Below are 15054 nucleotides of genomic sequence, written 5' to 3'. Positions count from 1 at the left end.
CAGGAGATCTGCCAGAGAATTTCAGGTGTCCTGATCAGTCCCGAAAACAGGAGTGAGTTGGGTAACCTCAGATCAGCAGCATCCTCCCTCCTGCGTTTTCACCTGATTTGTCATGATGAACTTGGCTGGATCTCCCTATTGCAACTGCAACCCCTGGGAGGTTTGGAGCACGGGGACCCATGGGGACACTCACCTTTCCCACTCAGGAGGCTGTTCCTGAGGATCTGATCAACTTTTATTGCAATGTCAGAGACGTTTTGAGCTATAGCTTGGATTCTTTCCATCAACCCGGCTGCTGGCTGGAACCTGGAAAAAAAAAAACCAAAACAGATAGACCCTGAAAACGTGATGTTTCTCAGTGGTGGCACCCAGGGGTGCTTATAGCAAACTGGTCATCCCTGGAAGCTGCCAGCAGGTTGAACTTAGCTCCAGGATGCCACATGGGAATACCTGGTCCAGCATGTATTGGGCAAAGAGGTCGTTGTCTTCCAAGGTTTGACCAAAAACCTATTTAAATCAGTATTCTGCCACTTTTCATCGTGTGCTGGTCAGGACAGATACATCTGTGCATCTTACATGGGGAAACACATAATAGGCTGGAAAACAATTGGTTTTCTTATTTAACATATGCTGTGTTTGGAAATCCTCTGCTCTGGTTATTAATCAGCACGTGTAGGAAGCCATGCAGGGGAAAAAAAGGGAAGGAAACCCAAAAAGCATTAAAAAATGCAGAGAAAGGCAGGTAAAACTGGAGGCAGATGTCCAGGCCCCCTGGCTGAGGAGCAGGGACAAGGGACAGGGCAAGTGTCACCAGCTCTGCACCAGACAGGGTATGGAAGCCCTGCAGGAGTTTTCCCACCAAGGCTGGAGATCAGATCCCACCAAACACCATCAGCCTCACAATCAATGCCATCCTGTGGGGACAACACCATTAAACTCATCTACACAGCACCCCAGGCAGACAGAGCTGTAACGAGCCCTGTGTCAATCAAAAGCTGCTGCAATACCTAAAAGGGAACCCAGAGCCCTGCCAGGCTGGATGAGGAGCAAGCTCAACATCTCCAACACCTCCCCTGCCACTTCCACCACAAACAGTAAATAATGTCCCTTTCTGCAGCACCTGGGTCATCAGCTTTTCCCTCCTGCTGCTGCTGAGATCATTATCACAGAAAGAAATGTCCTGAGCACTGAGCAAACCCAAAAGGGCTGCCTTGAGCACTCCCAGCACAAAAAAATAGGTGTTGATACCAGGTCCTTCCCTGTGAAGTTTTATATTTGTTCTCCAGCAGATCAGTGAACCCGAAGGCTGGGATTTAAAGTCTCTCTGTCCTCAAGGCTAAAAAAATTCAGGTTTTATGAACCGATAGGGCTTCGGGTGTTGATTTAAAGTCCATTTGTGAGCAGCTCACATTTTTTCTTCTGGCATGGTTTATGACCATCAATATTCAGCCTGCATCCCTCTGCTGGGAGCCACAGATCTTAGGCTTTTAAGAAATAATAATTAAACGGAGAGGACACCATTGCCCCCAAGAAATTTTCAACCTTTGCAGAGAATAAGCCCCAGGTCCCCTTCCAGCTCCTGTGACCGCTGCAGCAGGGCAATTGCTTGTGAGGCCCTGGTAAAATAAAAGCAGAAAAATGACCTGCAATGAGCTCTGCTTGTCAGTGTGGCTCCAAGGAGATAAAATACTTCAAGGCCTGAGGGCTGCCTGGCTCAGCCAGCCCTGAAAGCTCACAAAGCCCCAGTTTCTCCACCAGCAAGCAGCTGTCAGACCACAGAGGTGATGCTCAGGCACTCAGTGAAGAGAGAAGAGCTGGGATGGGCAGTTCAGGAGCAAATGTCCCAAGGACACAGTGAATTTAGAGCCAGCAAGCTCCAGAAACAGCAGTGGGTGGGGATGCTCCTCAGGTTTCTCCATCACTCATGGCATAGAGAGAGGAAGAGCACAGTGGTGGCAGCCCTGCTCCTGTGCTGCAGAGGACTTACATGAGCCCATGACCCAACCTCTGCCTCTGCCCAGAAGCTATCCCAGTCCTCACTTGGATCTGAGCCCACTTCCAAACACCCAAACAATTATATGGAACCAAAAAGCCAACAGCAACCCCAGTCTCCATCTCCTCCCAGATCGCCTCCAGACCTCAGCTCAGCCAGGGCTGAGCACTGGGCACCCACCAACACATCCAAAGAAATTATCAGGATTGTTATCCTGAAGAAATGGCTTTCCTCCAGGCTCAGCCTCACAGCCAGCCTGGCATCCTGCCACAGCTTCAGCCAGGGCAGTGGTTTCCACCTGGAGATGGACCTGATCCAGCATCAGTGCCAGCTTGCCCAGCTCTGTAAGTGAGAGCTGCTCCCCAGGCACAAAGATTTCAACCCTTTGATATAAAATTCATATCTGATCATCATCTCACTCCAGCTCTTGCAAACAAGCCAGCTGCATCACAAGGGCTCCAGGAGGCTTTCCTGAGAGGCAGAGGGTTTCTGCAAAATGACACAAAAGTGCTCACAGTGGCTCTTGGCACATAAGAAGAAGATGGAAAAACGCTAGAAAATGTTCCTCCAGCTGACATACCCAGGCTCAAGTCTCCTTTCTCCTCATACCAGTTTTCTCCAAATCCCCATGACCTCAGGGAAGGATTTCATGCCCAGGATGAAGAGCCACACTCCCAGCTCAGGAGCATTCTTGGGCCTCACCCTTGGTGAGGGCACCACTGAATCAGCCACCTTGATGTTTCCAGGTTTTTAGGGTGATGACTTGAGGAGCAAATCTGATTTAACGTGTTAAAGAGATGACAAGAAGGTCAAGCAGAAGTCACATCACCCTTTGTTACAGCCATTTGTCACCTGGGCAGGGGACAAGAAAAATCAGACATGTAAAACAAAACCTCAAATGCAAGAAAGGTTTTCTTGCAGCTTGTCAGAAGTTGATGCCTTATTCTTAGCAACTGGGAAGGACAAGGTGAGCTGCACTTTGTGCTCAGGGAGAGTGAAGCAGAAGGGGAACATTTCTCCACGTGTCCCCATCCCTGCTGAGATTCCAGCCCAGCAGAGAGCTCCCTGCCAGCCCTACCCCTGCACAGGGACCAGCAGTGGCTTTATTTTTTTCTTTTTCCTTGTTGCTTTTGATAGTGACAACATAAACAGCACCGAAACCCACTGGGGCTGTGCCAGCTATTGAAGCTACAGTAAATTACTATGGGTTTTCTAGAACAAATTTTACCCCAGGACCTTAAAACCATTTACTACAGCAAATACAGTACTTTTACTTCTAACCATCAATATTGATTTTATCTTTATTATTTTCAGATTTATATTTCCCCATGTTGATTAAGATTCAGATCACACTGTGCCTCCTAACGCACTGCATACAGTATTCATCTCATTTCAAAAGCTGCCATTAAGATGCCTCCTTCCCCATTGGCAGATCATTTGCCATATAACATGGGCAGAAGCTGAGTTTTCCTTTACTTTTTTATGCATTAATTTGGTCCCCTTCACTTAGTCTCTTGCCCCCAGCCCCACAGCAGCTCAGAACCAGCCCGTTTATCCCTTTACAAGGCACTGTATCTTTACTGCCTTCTCTAAAAGTGGCGTTACACAAAGATGAATCTCTTTCTATTTGTGTGTTGTCTTCACAGCACAAGCCCTAAACATATGTGCTTGCTCATCTGATATTTCTTGCTATTAACTGGGGAAAGCAGTGGCTTGGGGAGGACTGACACAGATGGAGAAAAGCAAATGTTCTGAAGATAATGCATCAACAAAAGCAACATTTGCACAGAGCACTTTACAGAAGGGTTTCAACTTGCTCATTACGATGTCTGTGCTGCCATTTGCCTCTTTAAAGTTGTGTTTGTTGTTTTCTTGGGGTTTTTTTTTCCCCCCCAAAGGCCCAAGGCAGAGCAGACAGCAGATGGGAAGGGTGCTGCTTCCCTGCTCTGGGGACACAAATCACCCCCTGACCACCATCCCCGTGACAGCCTCACTCTCCAGGACAAGGAACTGGAATCCTGGAGGTGGCTGGCACTGATGGACAACCCTTCCTGGCAAGAGGGAAAAGCTCTTTCCCATCCTTCTATCTCCTTTTGAAGCTTTTAAGGTGCTACCCATTAAAATAGGTGGAGAAACAAACCCCTGGGGCATCCCTGGTGGGTCACCCCACAGGCTCGTGTTCCTCTCTCCCCATCCACCTGCATGGAACAAGTTTGGGGTCGTTCAGCAGTTGTGGGACATGCCAAGGAGTCCCCAGGGACGTTGGGGAAAGCCCTCAACCAAGTACTAAAAAATTAAAAAAGGGAAATTTAAATCTCCAGGTAGGCAGAGCAATTAAGAGCTTTGCTCCTCTGGCTTAAAAGAATCCAGGTAAACTTCCCTGATGCTGGAGGCCAAATTTCTTTCAGGAATCCTTGCGTTCACTTTCACATCTCCTCTGCAGGAGAAGATGCTGGTTTCCCCTACCAGCCACATTTCTGATGCTGCTCCCAGGGCTTAATTTTACCCAGCAAACCACCAACCCAGCAAAGGATCACAGGACAGGTCTTACCTTCCCTGCAGGCTGCTTCAGGGCTCTGCCTCCCCCACACAGCTTTCCCACCAGGTAGCACCTCCCTCCCTTTGCAGATGCCCTGGCTGAGCCCTGCAGTGAGCCAGGGAGATGGGGTGGGGGGTGATGCACAGAGTGGTCCAAGCCCCCTCTGGGTTCACTTGGATCACAGGGGACTGAAGCATCTGGCAGTGATTTCACTAAAGCCAGCTTATCCACAGTGACAATTCAGGAATTAATAGAGCCGGGCTGGCAGGATGCAGGAACATCACCCATTTAGTGTCATATTGCAAGCCATTTAATTACTGGGGGAATAGGGAGTCATGTAATGATTACAAGAACAAATACTTAAAGTGTGGGGAAATTAACTGAGCCTTGGCAGTAATTAAGCTTGAAGATTAATCAGTTGTTAGCACATAACACCCTTTGCAGGCTAACCACTCTGTGGGGAAGAGGGATGTCCAGGGATGCCAGCACTGCTGCCTCCAGCCTTCCCCTCTGCCACCTTCCCACTGGCACGGGGTGGCCAGGGACAGCCCCACTCCTGGGCAAGGGCTTCTCCCAGCCCCAGTGCTGTTGGGTCCCAGTGCCAGCTTGGGTCAGCCACTCCGGGTCCCCTCCCTGCCAAGGATTTTCCAGCAGGAGACCAACATTTTCACTGCAAACTCCTATTTCCCTCACCCAGTAAATAGCTCTCCAGGAGGCATCCGTAAGCACTTCCAGTTTCCTTCCCTGCTGATGAGTTACGTGGGGTGCATTCAATTAGCAGCCCAATTGATTTTTCTGTGGCTGACTGGCAGGCTGCTCTCCTTCATTAGGGAACACATCCTTCCCTTCCCAGCATGGGAAGGCAGAGAGGAGCCCAGGGAGCGCTGGCTGGGAGAAGGGATCCAGCAAAGCCCAGCTGGACAGCAAGCTGGCTCATGGATGCAGCCTGTGTCCCCTTATCCCATCCCACAAACCTCCTTCTAAGGAGGATATTGGACATTTGGGGTTTCCAAGAGTTTTATCTAAAGCATAGCAAGAGGCTGGGGGCACCTGTAGAGCATTCCACCAGACAGCACCTATGGAGCAAGAAAGCTCTTGGAGCAACCATACGCTGCCTGCCCTGGGAGCTGGGAGGCTTTTACCCCCTCTAGAGACAAATTCCTCCTTGCACTTTCCAAGGGAAAAAGCCACAGAGTGGTCCTGGGGAGGGGACAGTGCTCACAGGATGTTCCACAAAGCCCCAAGTCCTCCCTGGTTTCCTCTGAGCACCAGTGAGCAATTGGCAAAAACAAGAATTAATCCACTTTTGTGCAGGCCAAACTGCAAATCCCTGGCCACAGCTTTGCTGGGAAGGGAAGGAGATGAAGGCAGCCTCTGTGCTGCTTACCAGAGGCACTGTAAAGAATGAAATCCCTTTGAAATTAGCACCCTTTAATTGTATTATCTTTTGCTGACAGCTTCATATTGGTCAACTGGTGATTAAAGAGACAGAGCCCAGGGAAGGGGAAGGAGGGTGGGGTGGAAACAAGCCCTTGGTGGAGTTTCTGGGTCCTAATAACAAAGAGCACCAGGGCATCTCTGTGGTCCTGGGGCTGATCTGAGCTCAGGAGACACAGCTCTGTCCTGGTGCCATTAGTGGTGTCTGTTCTCCCCTGGCACAGGCTCCCCCCAGAATGCCCCATGGGCAAAACGTGACCTTGAGAGTCCAGGTGAGAACCTGGAGATGGGTTCTGCTGCAGGATCAGGGGCAGGGACCTGGATGTACTCAGCAGGTAATTTATAAGGAGCAAAAGGTGATTAGCCAGGTATCCCTGGTTTTCTATTCCTGAAAATTAAGATGTAGGTAATCTCAGGCACCCAAGATCACCTCAGCACAGATACAAAACCTGAGGCTGGGTCCAGATCTGCTGAGTCCAGAAGATCCCATCCTCTCCTGGCTCTCCAAGTGACAGCCTCAGGGTCACCACAGCCCATCTGCAGTGACTGCTGCCACTTCACAGAGATGCTTTTAAGTTTCTCTCTTGGCTGCTGGTGCACAGAAATTACCATCACCTGAAATTACTGGTTCTTTTAATGTGAGATTGGCCAAGAAAATCATCACGTGTGAGCAAACACCATCCCATCACTGGCTCCAATAGTCCAATTTCTGTCCCTTCCTCTCTAGGATTATTGTCCTTGTACACTTGGGTACCAGCCAGCCACGGAACAACAAAATCCCCAGCACCTGCCATTACCAAGGTAATTTATATTTTTCAGTGGTTGAAATTATGCCATTTAAAAGGCAAGACCATGCACTCCAAGGCTGCCTGCACAGCTTTAATTCATGTGTGCACGCAGAACAGCACAGCACAGCCTTTAATTACAGGCTCACTTACTCTATTTTCCATTATAGGAGCAAAATAGACTCATAGGGAAGTGAGGGAGAGAAATGGAAATAATGATGGGAAGAGGGAGGCACTGCAGCCCCTGGTTCCTGGCTGATGGCCACAGCAGGAGGCAGGGCTGGGAATGCCAGGGGGGATGCACTGTGGCTCCAGTGGCAGGGGACAGGGCACAGGAGCCTGTGGCACATCACATCCCTGCCACCCACCACTCAACATGTCACCCCTGACTCCCTCTGAGCAAAATCAATGCTGGTTGGTTGGTTTGGTTTGGTTTCTTTTGCATTGCAAAGTTGGTGCTGTGAGCTGCCCCTCGGTGTCTCCATCTCTGCCCCTCCCACGGTCACTTTCTGTACCATTTTTGCAGGCCTTGGAGTGACAGCCAAATTAGCATTAATAAATGTTGAAAGGCTCTGGAAGGGAAATGTCTTTTCAGGAAATCAGCATCCCTCAAACTGCCAGCCAGGAGAGATGCAGTGTGTGAACCCCAGGAAGCCAGGATGGGAGCTCTGCCCAGTGAGTGTGCTGGGGTCCAGAAGTTTCTTCCTATTTCATTTTAAGCCCCAAACAACTCTGAGACTGAACATATCAGCCATGGATTTCATCCAACAAGCATTCACAACTCCCCCAGGGGTATGGGCACAAAAATAAGCAGCTTGAGCTCACTCTGGAATGGCAGAGGGAGAACCCCCCCATCCCAGGTACCACTCCAGCTGTTACAGCACAGGGGTAACAGGGAAATACCTCCCCACACACTGACCATGAGCATCAAACCCCCAAAGTGACCCTGAACAAAATCCCCTGAACAAAACGGGTTCCCAAAGTGACAAACAAGACTTCTGTCCCCACCCCACAGAGCACATCAAGTTTCTTTTTGTCCCTGCAAACTCCCCAAACCCAGAGCTGCTCCCTGGGGTCTGTGTGGGGCAGTGATGTGTCTGACTGACCTGTCCAGAGGGAATCGAGCTTCATCCCCTCTGTGGAAGTCAGTGTTGTTCTCCAGCCTGGCCAGGATGTCCATCCTCTTCATCAGCACCTCCAGCATGTCACTCATCCTCCGCAGCACCCCTCGGGACTCCAGGGTGCCCAGCACTGCAGGCACACAAAGAACAAGGTCATGGGCAAAAAAACCCCCCACAAAATCCCCCACCCCCAAACCTTCCCAGGGCCCTGTGCTTCCCACCCCACTGATGGGCCAGGTGGTTTATGGAGCATCTCGGTGCCTTCCTGTCCCTGCTGTCCCCACCCTGGCTCTGCCCACAGCCCCATCATCCTGCCCAAGCAGAAGGCAGTTCCTGCCTCTGGCCAAATCCCACTCCTGGATCCAACCTCCTCACCTGCCCCTCCAGGCAGAAACTCCTGAGACCCACCCAGCCTCTCCTGGGGGTTTATGGGGAACCAACTTTTTTATCAGCCACAAAGCAAACAGCACCAGCACCTCCGCCCTGGGCTCTCAGCCCAGTAGGCACCAGCACAGCACAGTCACATCTGTCACTGTCACACACATTCCATGCCAACACATGGTGACAAGACAACCCCTGGCCCCTTGGAGGAGCTGACACCAGGCCAGCCAGACCTCACCAAGGGCTCCTCCATGCTGCACACACTGTTTTTCCTGATGCTATCTAACAAAATGGAAATAACCCCAACAACAACTGAGAGCTAAAGCAATTCCTCAAAAAATCCCAAAAAAACCCAACAACCCAAAACCAAAACCAAATCCAAACCCCCAACCATTCATGGGGATTGAAACCAAGCTCTTCTCAAATGCTCCTGGCACTCCATGGCAAGGAGTGAGTGACTCCTGTTTGACCTGGTGGGTGCTCAAAGTTCTCTGCAGCTCCAGACCCTTCTGGATGGGTCCAGGATGGCAGGAGCCACCTTCTCCCATCCCACCAGGAAGGCTTCCCAAGTCCCGTGGTGGGACACAGGTCACAGCCTGTCCCATCACAGTGCAGAAATGTTAATGAAATCACAATTAAAAGGTGCTATGGGGGGGAAAGAGAAAACTTGGGCCCTGGAGCTCAGTTTGTAGAGAGGCCTCTGCAAACCCAGCTGAGGAAACCAGGCAAAGCCATGGCCAAGGAAAAAACCCAAAGCTTGGAGGTGGGCTTCAGTCAGAAAATCCACACTGGTTGTTTTCCCACAGGCTTCACCCGATGGGACTGAAAGCAGCCCAGTGACTGGGCTGGGGTGATGGTCACAGCCCCCTGACCCCCCCAAGTCCCTGCCCCAGGCAATTTCCAGCACCAGCTGCCCCCTGGATGGGGATTTCTGCTCCAACACCCCAGCACTGACAGAGGGGCCCAGCTGAGACCTTGAGTGAGCTGGAGACTGCACATCCCTCTTCCATGCTCCTGTGCTGGCTGCTGGGTCTGGAGGAAGGAGCAGGACCTGAGGTACAACCACTGCAGCTGCCCAGAGAGATTTCAACCATAATCACATTTCCATGGCTCAAGAACTTGGACCCCAGCTGGTTTTCAGGAGTCAGGTTGGATGGGTTCACCAGCAAGATGCAAGGATCTTTTCTGGGAAGAACACGGAATGCCAGAGATGGAGATGCTGCTGCTCAGGGCTGGGCTCTTGCCCCAGTTCATGTGTTTCACCAGGACAGGTTGTTTGGTGCTGCAGCTCATTTGGAATTTAAATGGCTGCACAAAAAGCCCGGGCAGGGAAACAGCTCTGGCCCCTGATTAAAACCCAGACACAGAGCTCAACTTGCAGGGGAAATCTATGAAAAACCCTTTCTGAAGGGTTTGGGATGGGTCTCCAGAGCTGCTTCAGCCCTAATCCTGGGCAGGGTGACAAGGGAAACTGAGGCACGGAGCTACCCAGGGCTCAGTTCCACAGGCAGCAGTGAGGTGATGTCTGTGCAGAGCACCCAGAAGTGCTCAGATCTGGGTCCCCATCACCCAGGGATCCCCTCTAAGGACCTAAGGATGAAACTGCTTCCCCTCAGATCCTGGAGAAGCCAGGAGTGAGTGAAACCACAAGTCCCAGCCCCACAGCTCAGCTCCCAGAGCTCCCCCACTGCCTTCCCAGAGATTTCCCCTCCAGCAGCCAATTTTCCAGCTGCTTTTCAGCAACTCCAGGATGCTTTTCAACAGCAAAACTCTGAGATTTGCTGTCACTGGGGAGAGGAGATATTCCTCCTGCAAGAAAGAAACGAAACACTCATCCCAAACCCTGAGTAAAAACAGTAATAATAATTAAAATATATCTCTAATGATCTCAGCCTTCACCAGGTTATCTTTTGGGGCACTCTGCTGGCAAGCTGACTTGTCATGGAGAGCATCTCCCCCCAGATGCAGAAGATGAAGTCAGAACCCTTCCCCATCAACACCTCTCTCTTTTTTTTTTTTTCCCTGTTCCTGTTTTAGCTCTGTTGCTGTTGTTGTTCCAGAAGCTTAGGGAGGAAAACAAGAACAATTTGACATTTTTGGCAATGATTATTCCACCTCTTGGGAAGTGTGCCTCATGAAAGGGAAGGCAGGGGAAAGTGCTGAAGGGACTCTGCAGAAAGGCCAGAGCCAGGATGAAGTTGTTGATGTGATGTGGGGAGCCAGGGATGGGGCTGCTGGGCTGCCCCCAGCTCCTCCGGGTGGATAAAGAGCCCCAAGGGACTCCCAGGCAGCACAGCAAGGAAAGCCCAACACCAAACCCAGCCTGAGAGGGTGGAAACTGGGATGGTCCTGCAGGGCATCAAAACACAACCAACCAAACAACAACAAACAAAAAAACTGACAAAGAATAATCCAAACAACAAAAAAACAACAAAAAACAACACAGAAAAACAAAACAAAACAAAAAACAAAAAAAACCAAAAATACAAAATACAAAAATACAAAAACCCAAAAAACATAAAACAAAAAACAACAAAAAACCACACAAAAAACAAAAAAACGAAAAACAAAACAAAAACCAATAAAACAGAAAAGCAAAAAAAACCCCAAAAACAAAAAAGAAAAACAAGAAAACAAAACAAAAAACAAAAAAACAAAAACAAATAAGCAAATAAAACAACAAAAAACAAAACAAAAACCCCCCAAAACCGAAAACAAGCAAAAAACCAAAAACCATGCAAAAACAAAAAACCAACAAACAAAAAAACCCCAAAGAACCCAAAAACCCAAAGTAACATAAAAAAAAACAAAAAAAACCCCAAAAAACCCAAAAAACAAAAAAAAACAAAAAAACCAAAAAACCCCAAAAAACAAAAAACAAAGAAACCAAAAACCCCAAATAACAAAAAAAATCAAAAAAAAAAAAACAAAAAACCCCAAAATCCCCCAAAAAGACCACCAAAGCCCCAAGCTGCCCATAACAAAGCAGAACCGTTCTGTCACCCCCAGGCAGCAGCAGTGGTGGGGAAGCCCCCCAGGTGCAGGTGCTGAGCAGCTGAATTGGGGCTGGTAACCAGGAGAGGTTTCTGACAGGTCCCTGCGTGGCAGCCGCTCTTTGGGGCAATCACTGAACCTGACAGGGGTTTTCAGAGCAGCACCAGGAAATAATGATTGCAATCAATCATCTCCTGCTGGATTCCACCAGACACGCTGGTAAACACAGCAGAGGGAGGAGAGTTATTTATGGTGCTTCAGAAGAGCGTGGAGGAAGTAATTGGATGAAATCGGGGGGAAAAAAAAAAGCAAGGATCCCCTAAGGGAGGTGTCTGGTGACAGGATTCAGTGGTGACATTCCCTGTGAAAGCAGTGGGACAGCCAGCAGCCAAGGTGCTCAAACCTGGATGGGCTGGAAGCCCTGGGGGATTCACTGATGATCCACTTGCCTTTAAAAAAAAAAAAAACCCTTCTTAGAGTGACTGCATCCCTGGGCATCCTGTGCCACTGAAACCTCCAGGATGTGACAAGACAAAGGGTGGGGGAGTTTTGCTGCCCTGGCCAAGGCGGGGGAGAAATTCCCTGCCAGATGCTTTGGGGCCACCAAACAGGAGTGGAGAGGGGCACAGAAAGCAGCAGCTCCCTGAGCAGCTCCAGCCAGCACTTCAGAAGCCTGGAGGGAAGGTACAGGATGTCACCTTGTCACCATGGGCTGTGTGTGGCTCTGGGATGCTTGGGCTGAGGTTTTCCAAAGGAGATGAAACCCTCTGGGAGAAAGGAATTTGCCTTTTGGGGCCACGTTGCCTTTAGCCCCTTGGATGGATTCAAACCTTGCCCTGCGTAGCTGCTGGACCCAGATGAGAGCTCCCTGTCCCTGGGTCACTTGTCCCCATCCCACCCAGGGGGGTCTCACCCTGCTCAGCATCAGCTTCATGCCAAGAAGATGAAGAAAGAGAAAGCTGAAGGGGAAACTGTTTGAGATGCACACTTGTGCCCAGCCCAGAGCATCCCTTGTGTTCTCCTCTGAGTGGGTGCAGGATCCTGGTGCCATCCCCTGGGTACAGAGGTGACAACCCAGCCCCAGCCCCTGGGGGAGCTTTTCCATCCCAAAACCAGTCCAGTTTCCTCACTCAGGAGGCAGCCACACAAACCCATCCCCAGCCACGCAGGGGGAGAACAAGGCACAGCCTCAACCCCCATCTCCACAGCCCCATGGGAACAGCACCAAAACCACCCCCCTGCCACCTCAAATGCAATTCCACAAGAACAGATCTCTGCTGTTCATAACACGGCTGATTTGTTGTTGATTTCCCCTCCTGCTTCTCAGACATAAGTCACATCCCTGCCTGGCTGCCTTGCAACAGCTTTACACTCCAGCACAAGAAGGGAATTTGCTCTGAGAGGGTAAAATATTACTTCTGGCCACTAAAAATACGAGCTGAATTAGTTTCAATCTAAAGCATCGTTTGCTTTGCTTTGTTTTTCTAAGGACAACTCCAGCCGACTTCAAGCCCTCAAAAGGACAAAGTACTCTGGAAGGATTTCTTGGAGAAGACACTGGTGGATCCCCAGACCTCATGGCCTGGCTCCAGGCTACCTGGGGAGTCCCTCCTACCAGGAGAGCACCCACCCTGCTTCCTGGGGAGCAAAACCCCAGCCCTTCATTCCTCTCCTCTCTTTCCTTTCACTATTGATGTTGCTTCAAGCAGTTTAAAAGCCCAAAGAGCCAACTAGCCAAGGACTCAGGCTCACCCTGACACATAATCCATTACAATCACAGCCCTGAGAGACCCAGCACTAACCGGCAACCAGACAGCCCAAGGCCAGGCTTAGGGTGGCAGTGACAGTCACCTCCCGTTTCCATCCCTTCAGCATCCCTCCCGGGGAGGAGCTGCTCCAGGGATGGATCAGCCACATTGCTGCACCCTTCAAGGGCACCCACTCACCAGCCTGGGCACCCAGCCAGTCACACACCCACCCACGTTTGCCATCAGACTGCTAGGGGTTGTTATTTTAAGTCAGACAGAGAAAAACACCGCCCTGCTCAGGCAGTGCCCAGAGAGCAGGAGGAGCAGGCAGGGAACCTGCAGCAGCCACCAGAAGGGACCTGGAGGTGCCCGGGAAGGAGCTCGGGGCTGCAGATGCTGCACCATCAATCTGCTGCTGAGCCTCTGCAAACTGCTGGCAAGGAAGCAGTTCTCTGCTAATCAGCTAAATTAAGCACCTTAAGTCACCAGCTGGGGAAGCAGATTATGTCCTGCCCGCCTGCTATTGTCTGCACCCCCCCCGGGTTTATCCATCCCCTCCTCCATCGCTGCGCAAAGGGGCAGCCTCGGGATAGGGGGCTTCATTCCTTGGCACCACATCCATGAGTGAAACCACATCCATGAGTGAAACCACATCCATCAGGCAGGGTCCCGGGGGGGGCTGGCAGCCCTGTGCCACCACCCAGCCGGGCAGGAGTCACCCCAGGGCTCTGCAACCCCCCCGGGGCTGGGGTCTCGCTCAGCCCTTGGGACCCTGAGCTGACCCTGCTGCTTCCCCCCAATACCCCGACCAGAGCAGCCTGCAGCACAGCTTTGCTCCCTATTTCCATATAAATAAGTAAAAGGCAGGGTGGTGAGCAACACAAACAAGGATTTCATCACCAAAAGGGAGAGAGCAGGGCTCTTCCCCCCAGCTTTTCTTTCTCCTTATCCCCCCCCTCCACCAAAGACATGATGTTCCCTGGGGAACATGGGGATGGTCCCACAAGTCCTGCCAAAACCCATCACTCTGGGGGTGAAATCAGCTGGGTCGTGTCCTCCTCTCCCCAGCAGGCCCAGGAGACGGGCAGGGGGAGGTTGGGAGCTGGGGAAGAGGAAACTAACAGGCACAGCCTCAGCACAAGTGGCAGTCCAGCTTTTATTTCTTTTACTATACCCTTTTAACCCGTTTCTTCTCCTTTCTCACCCCACTTTTTTTTTTTTTTAAGCACCAGCAAGGTATTTTTAGTTGCTCCTCTGTTGCCGCCAGCGCTATTTTAAATTGCATTTTAAGCTGTTCTGCAGTGCTCCAAACACCTCACGCTGCAGGCAAGGCTTTCAAATTACAAGATTAACATCGATTGGAAATTCCTTCCTAAAACACAAGGTCTCCAGTGCAGGGCTGGCTCAAGGGCAGTTACTGATAGCAAAACCCAGAGGACACCAGGGCTCCCATGACATGGGGCTGGATGCTCTCAACACTGGGGCAAAGCTGGACCCCAGTTTTGCAGTGGGGACCCCCAGCTCCAGGCAATAAACAGCACACCCTGGTCCCAGGCCAGCCCCAGAGTGGCTCCATAGACCTGTGACCCCCCCTTCCACCACCAATCTCTGTTTGGTTTCATGGTCTTTGCAAAAGAGGCCCTGATCCAAGGGGTTCAGCATTTAACCCAGCTACTTCTTCACCTAACAGCCTCCGTGGCTCACCCAGGGAAAATTCTATGATAAGGAGCTGGCACCCCAAAGATTGCAGGAAATCAGCCCTCAATAATAATAATTAAAAAAAATAAACCTGGCATTTGTATCCCCCAAACTCAGGCAGAGGAAGGACTGAGGAGGCTCAGCACCAGCACCACTCCTCTGGCTCCACACATCTGGAGCCCAGAGCCATATTTACAGCTGCCCCAGGTCGTTATGTTTCTAAAACAGCAGAACTCACTAATTTAACATTTCCAAAATGATTACCATTTCTTTTTCAGCCAAAAATATTGGCCAAACAGTGCCGGGCATCTTGCCACTCTGTTTTTAGGAATTAATAAATCCAACCCTTTCCTCCAAA

At 50.5% G+C, this 15054-nt stretch overlaps 1 protein-coding gene across 2 annotated transcripts in view; it reads right to left on the bottom strand.

Annotated features, from left to right (window-relative positions):
* Positions 1-15054, bottom strand: part of MGAT5B (alpha-1,6-mannosylglycoprotein 6-beta-N-acetylglucosaminyltransferase B) — a 56985-nt gene that overhangs the window by 28949 nt on the left and 12982 nt on the right. For both annotated transcript variants that reach the window (XM_008499754.2, XM_008499755.2), the window contains exons 3-4: positions 7861-8005; positions 194-306 (exon numbers count right to left, since the gene is read on the bottom strand). In XM_008499754.2, coding sequence (XP_008497976.1) covers positions 194-306; positions 7861-8005 — 258 coding nt within the window. The remainder of the gene's footprint in view (positions 1-193; positions 307-7860; positions 8006-15054) is intronic.

This window comes from Calypte anna, chromosome 18 (genome assembly GCF_003957555.1).
Source record: "Calypte anna isolate BGI_N300 chromosome 18, bCalAnn1_v1.p, whole genome shotgun sequence".
In the NCBI taxonomy this organism is placed as follows: domain Eukaryota; kingdom Metazoa; phylum Chordata; class Aves; order Apodiformes; family Trochilidae; genus Calypte; species Calypte anna.
The sequence above is the reverse complement of the archived record's forward strand: the minus strand, read 5'-3'. Positions and strand labels throughout refer to the sequence as shown.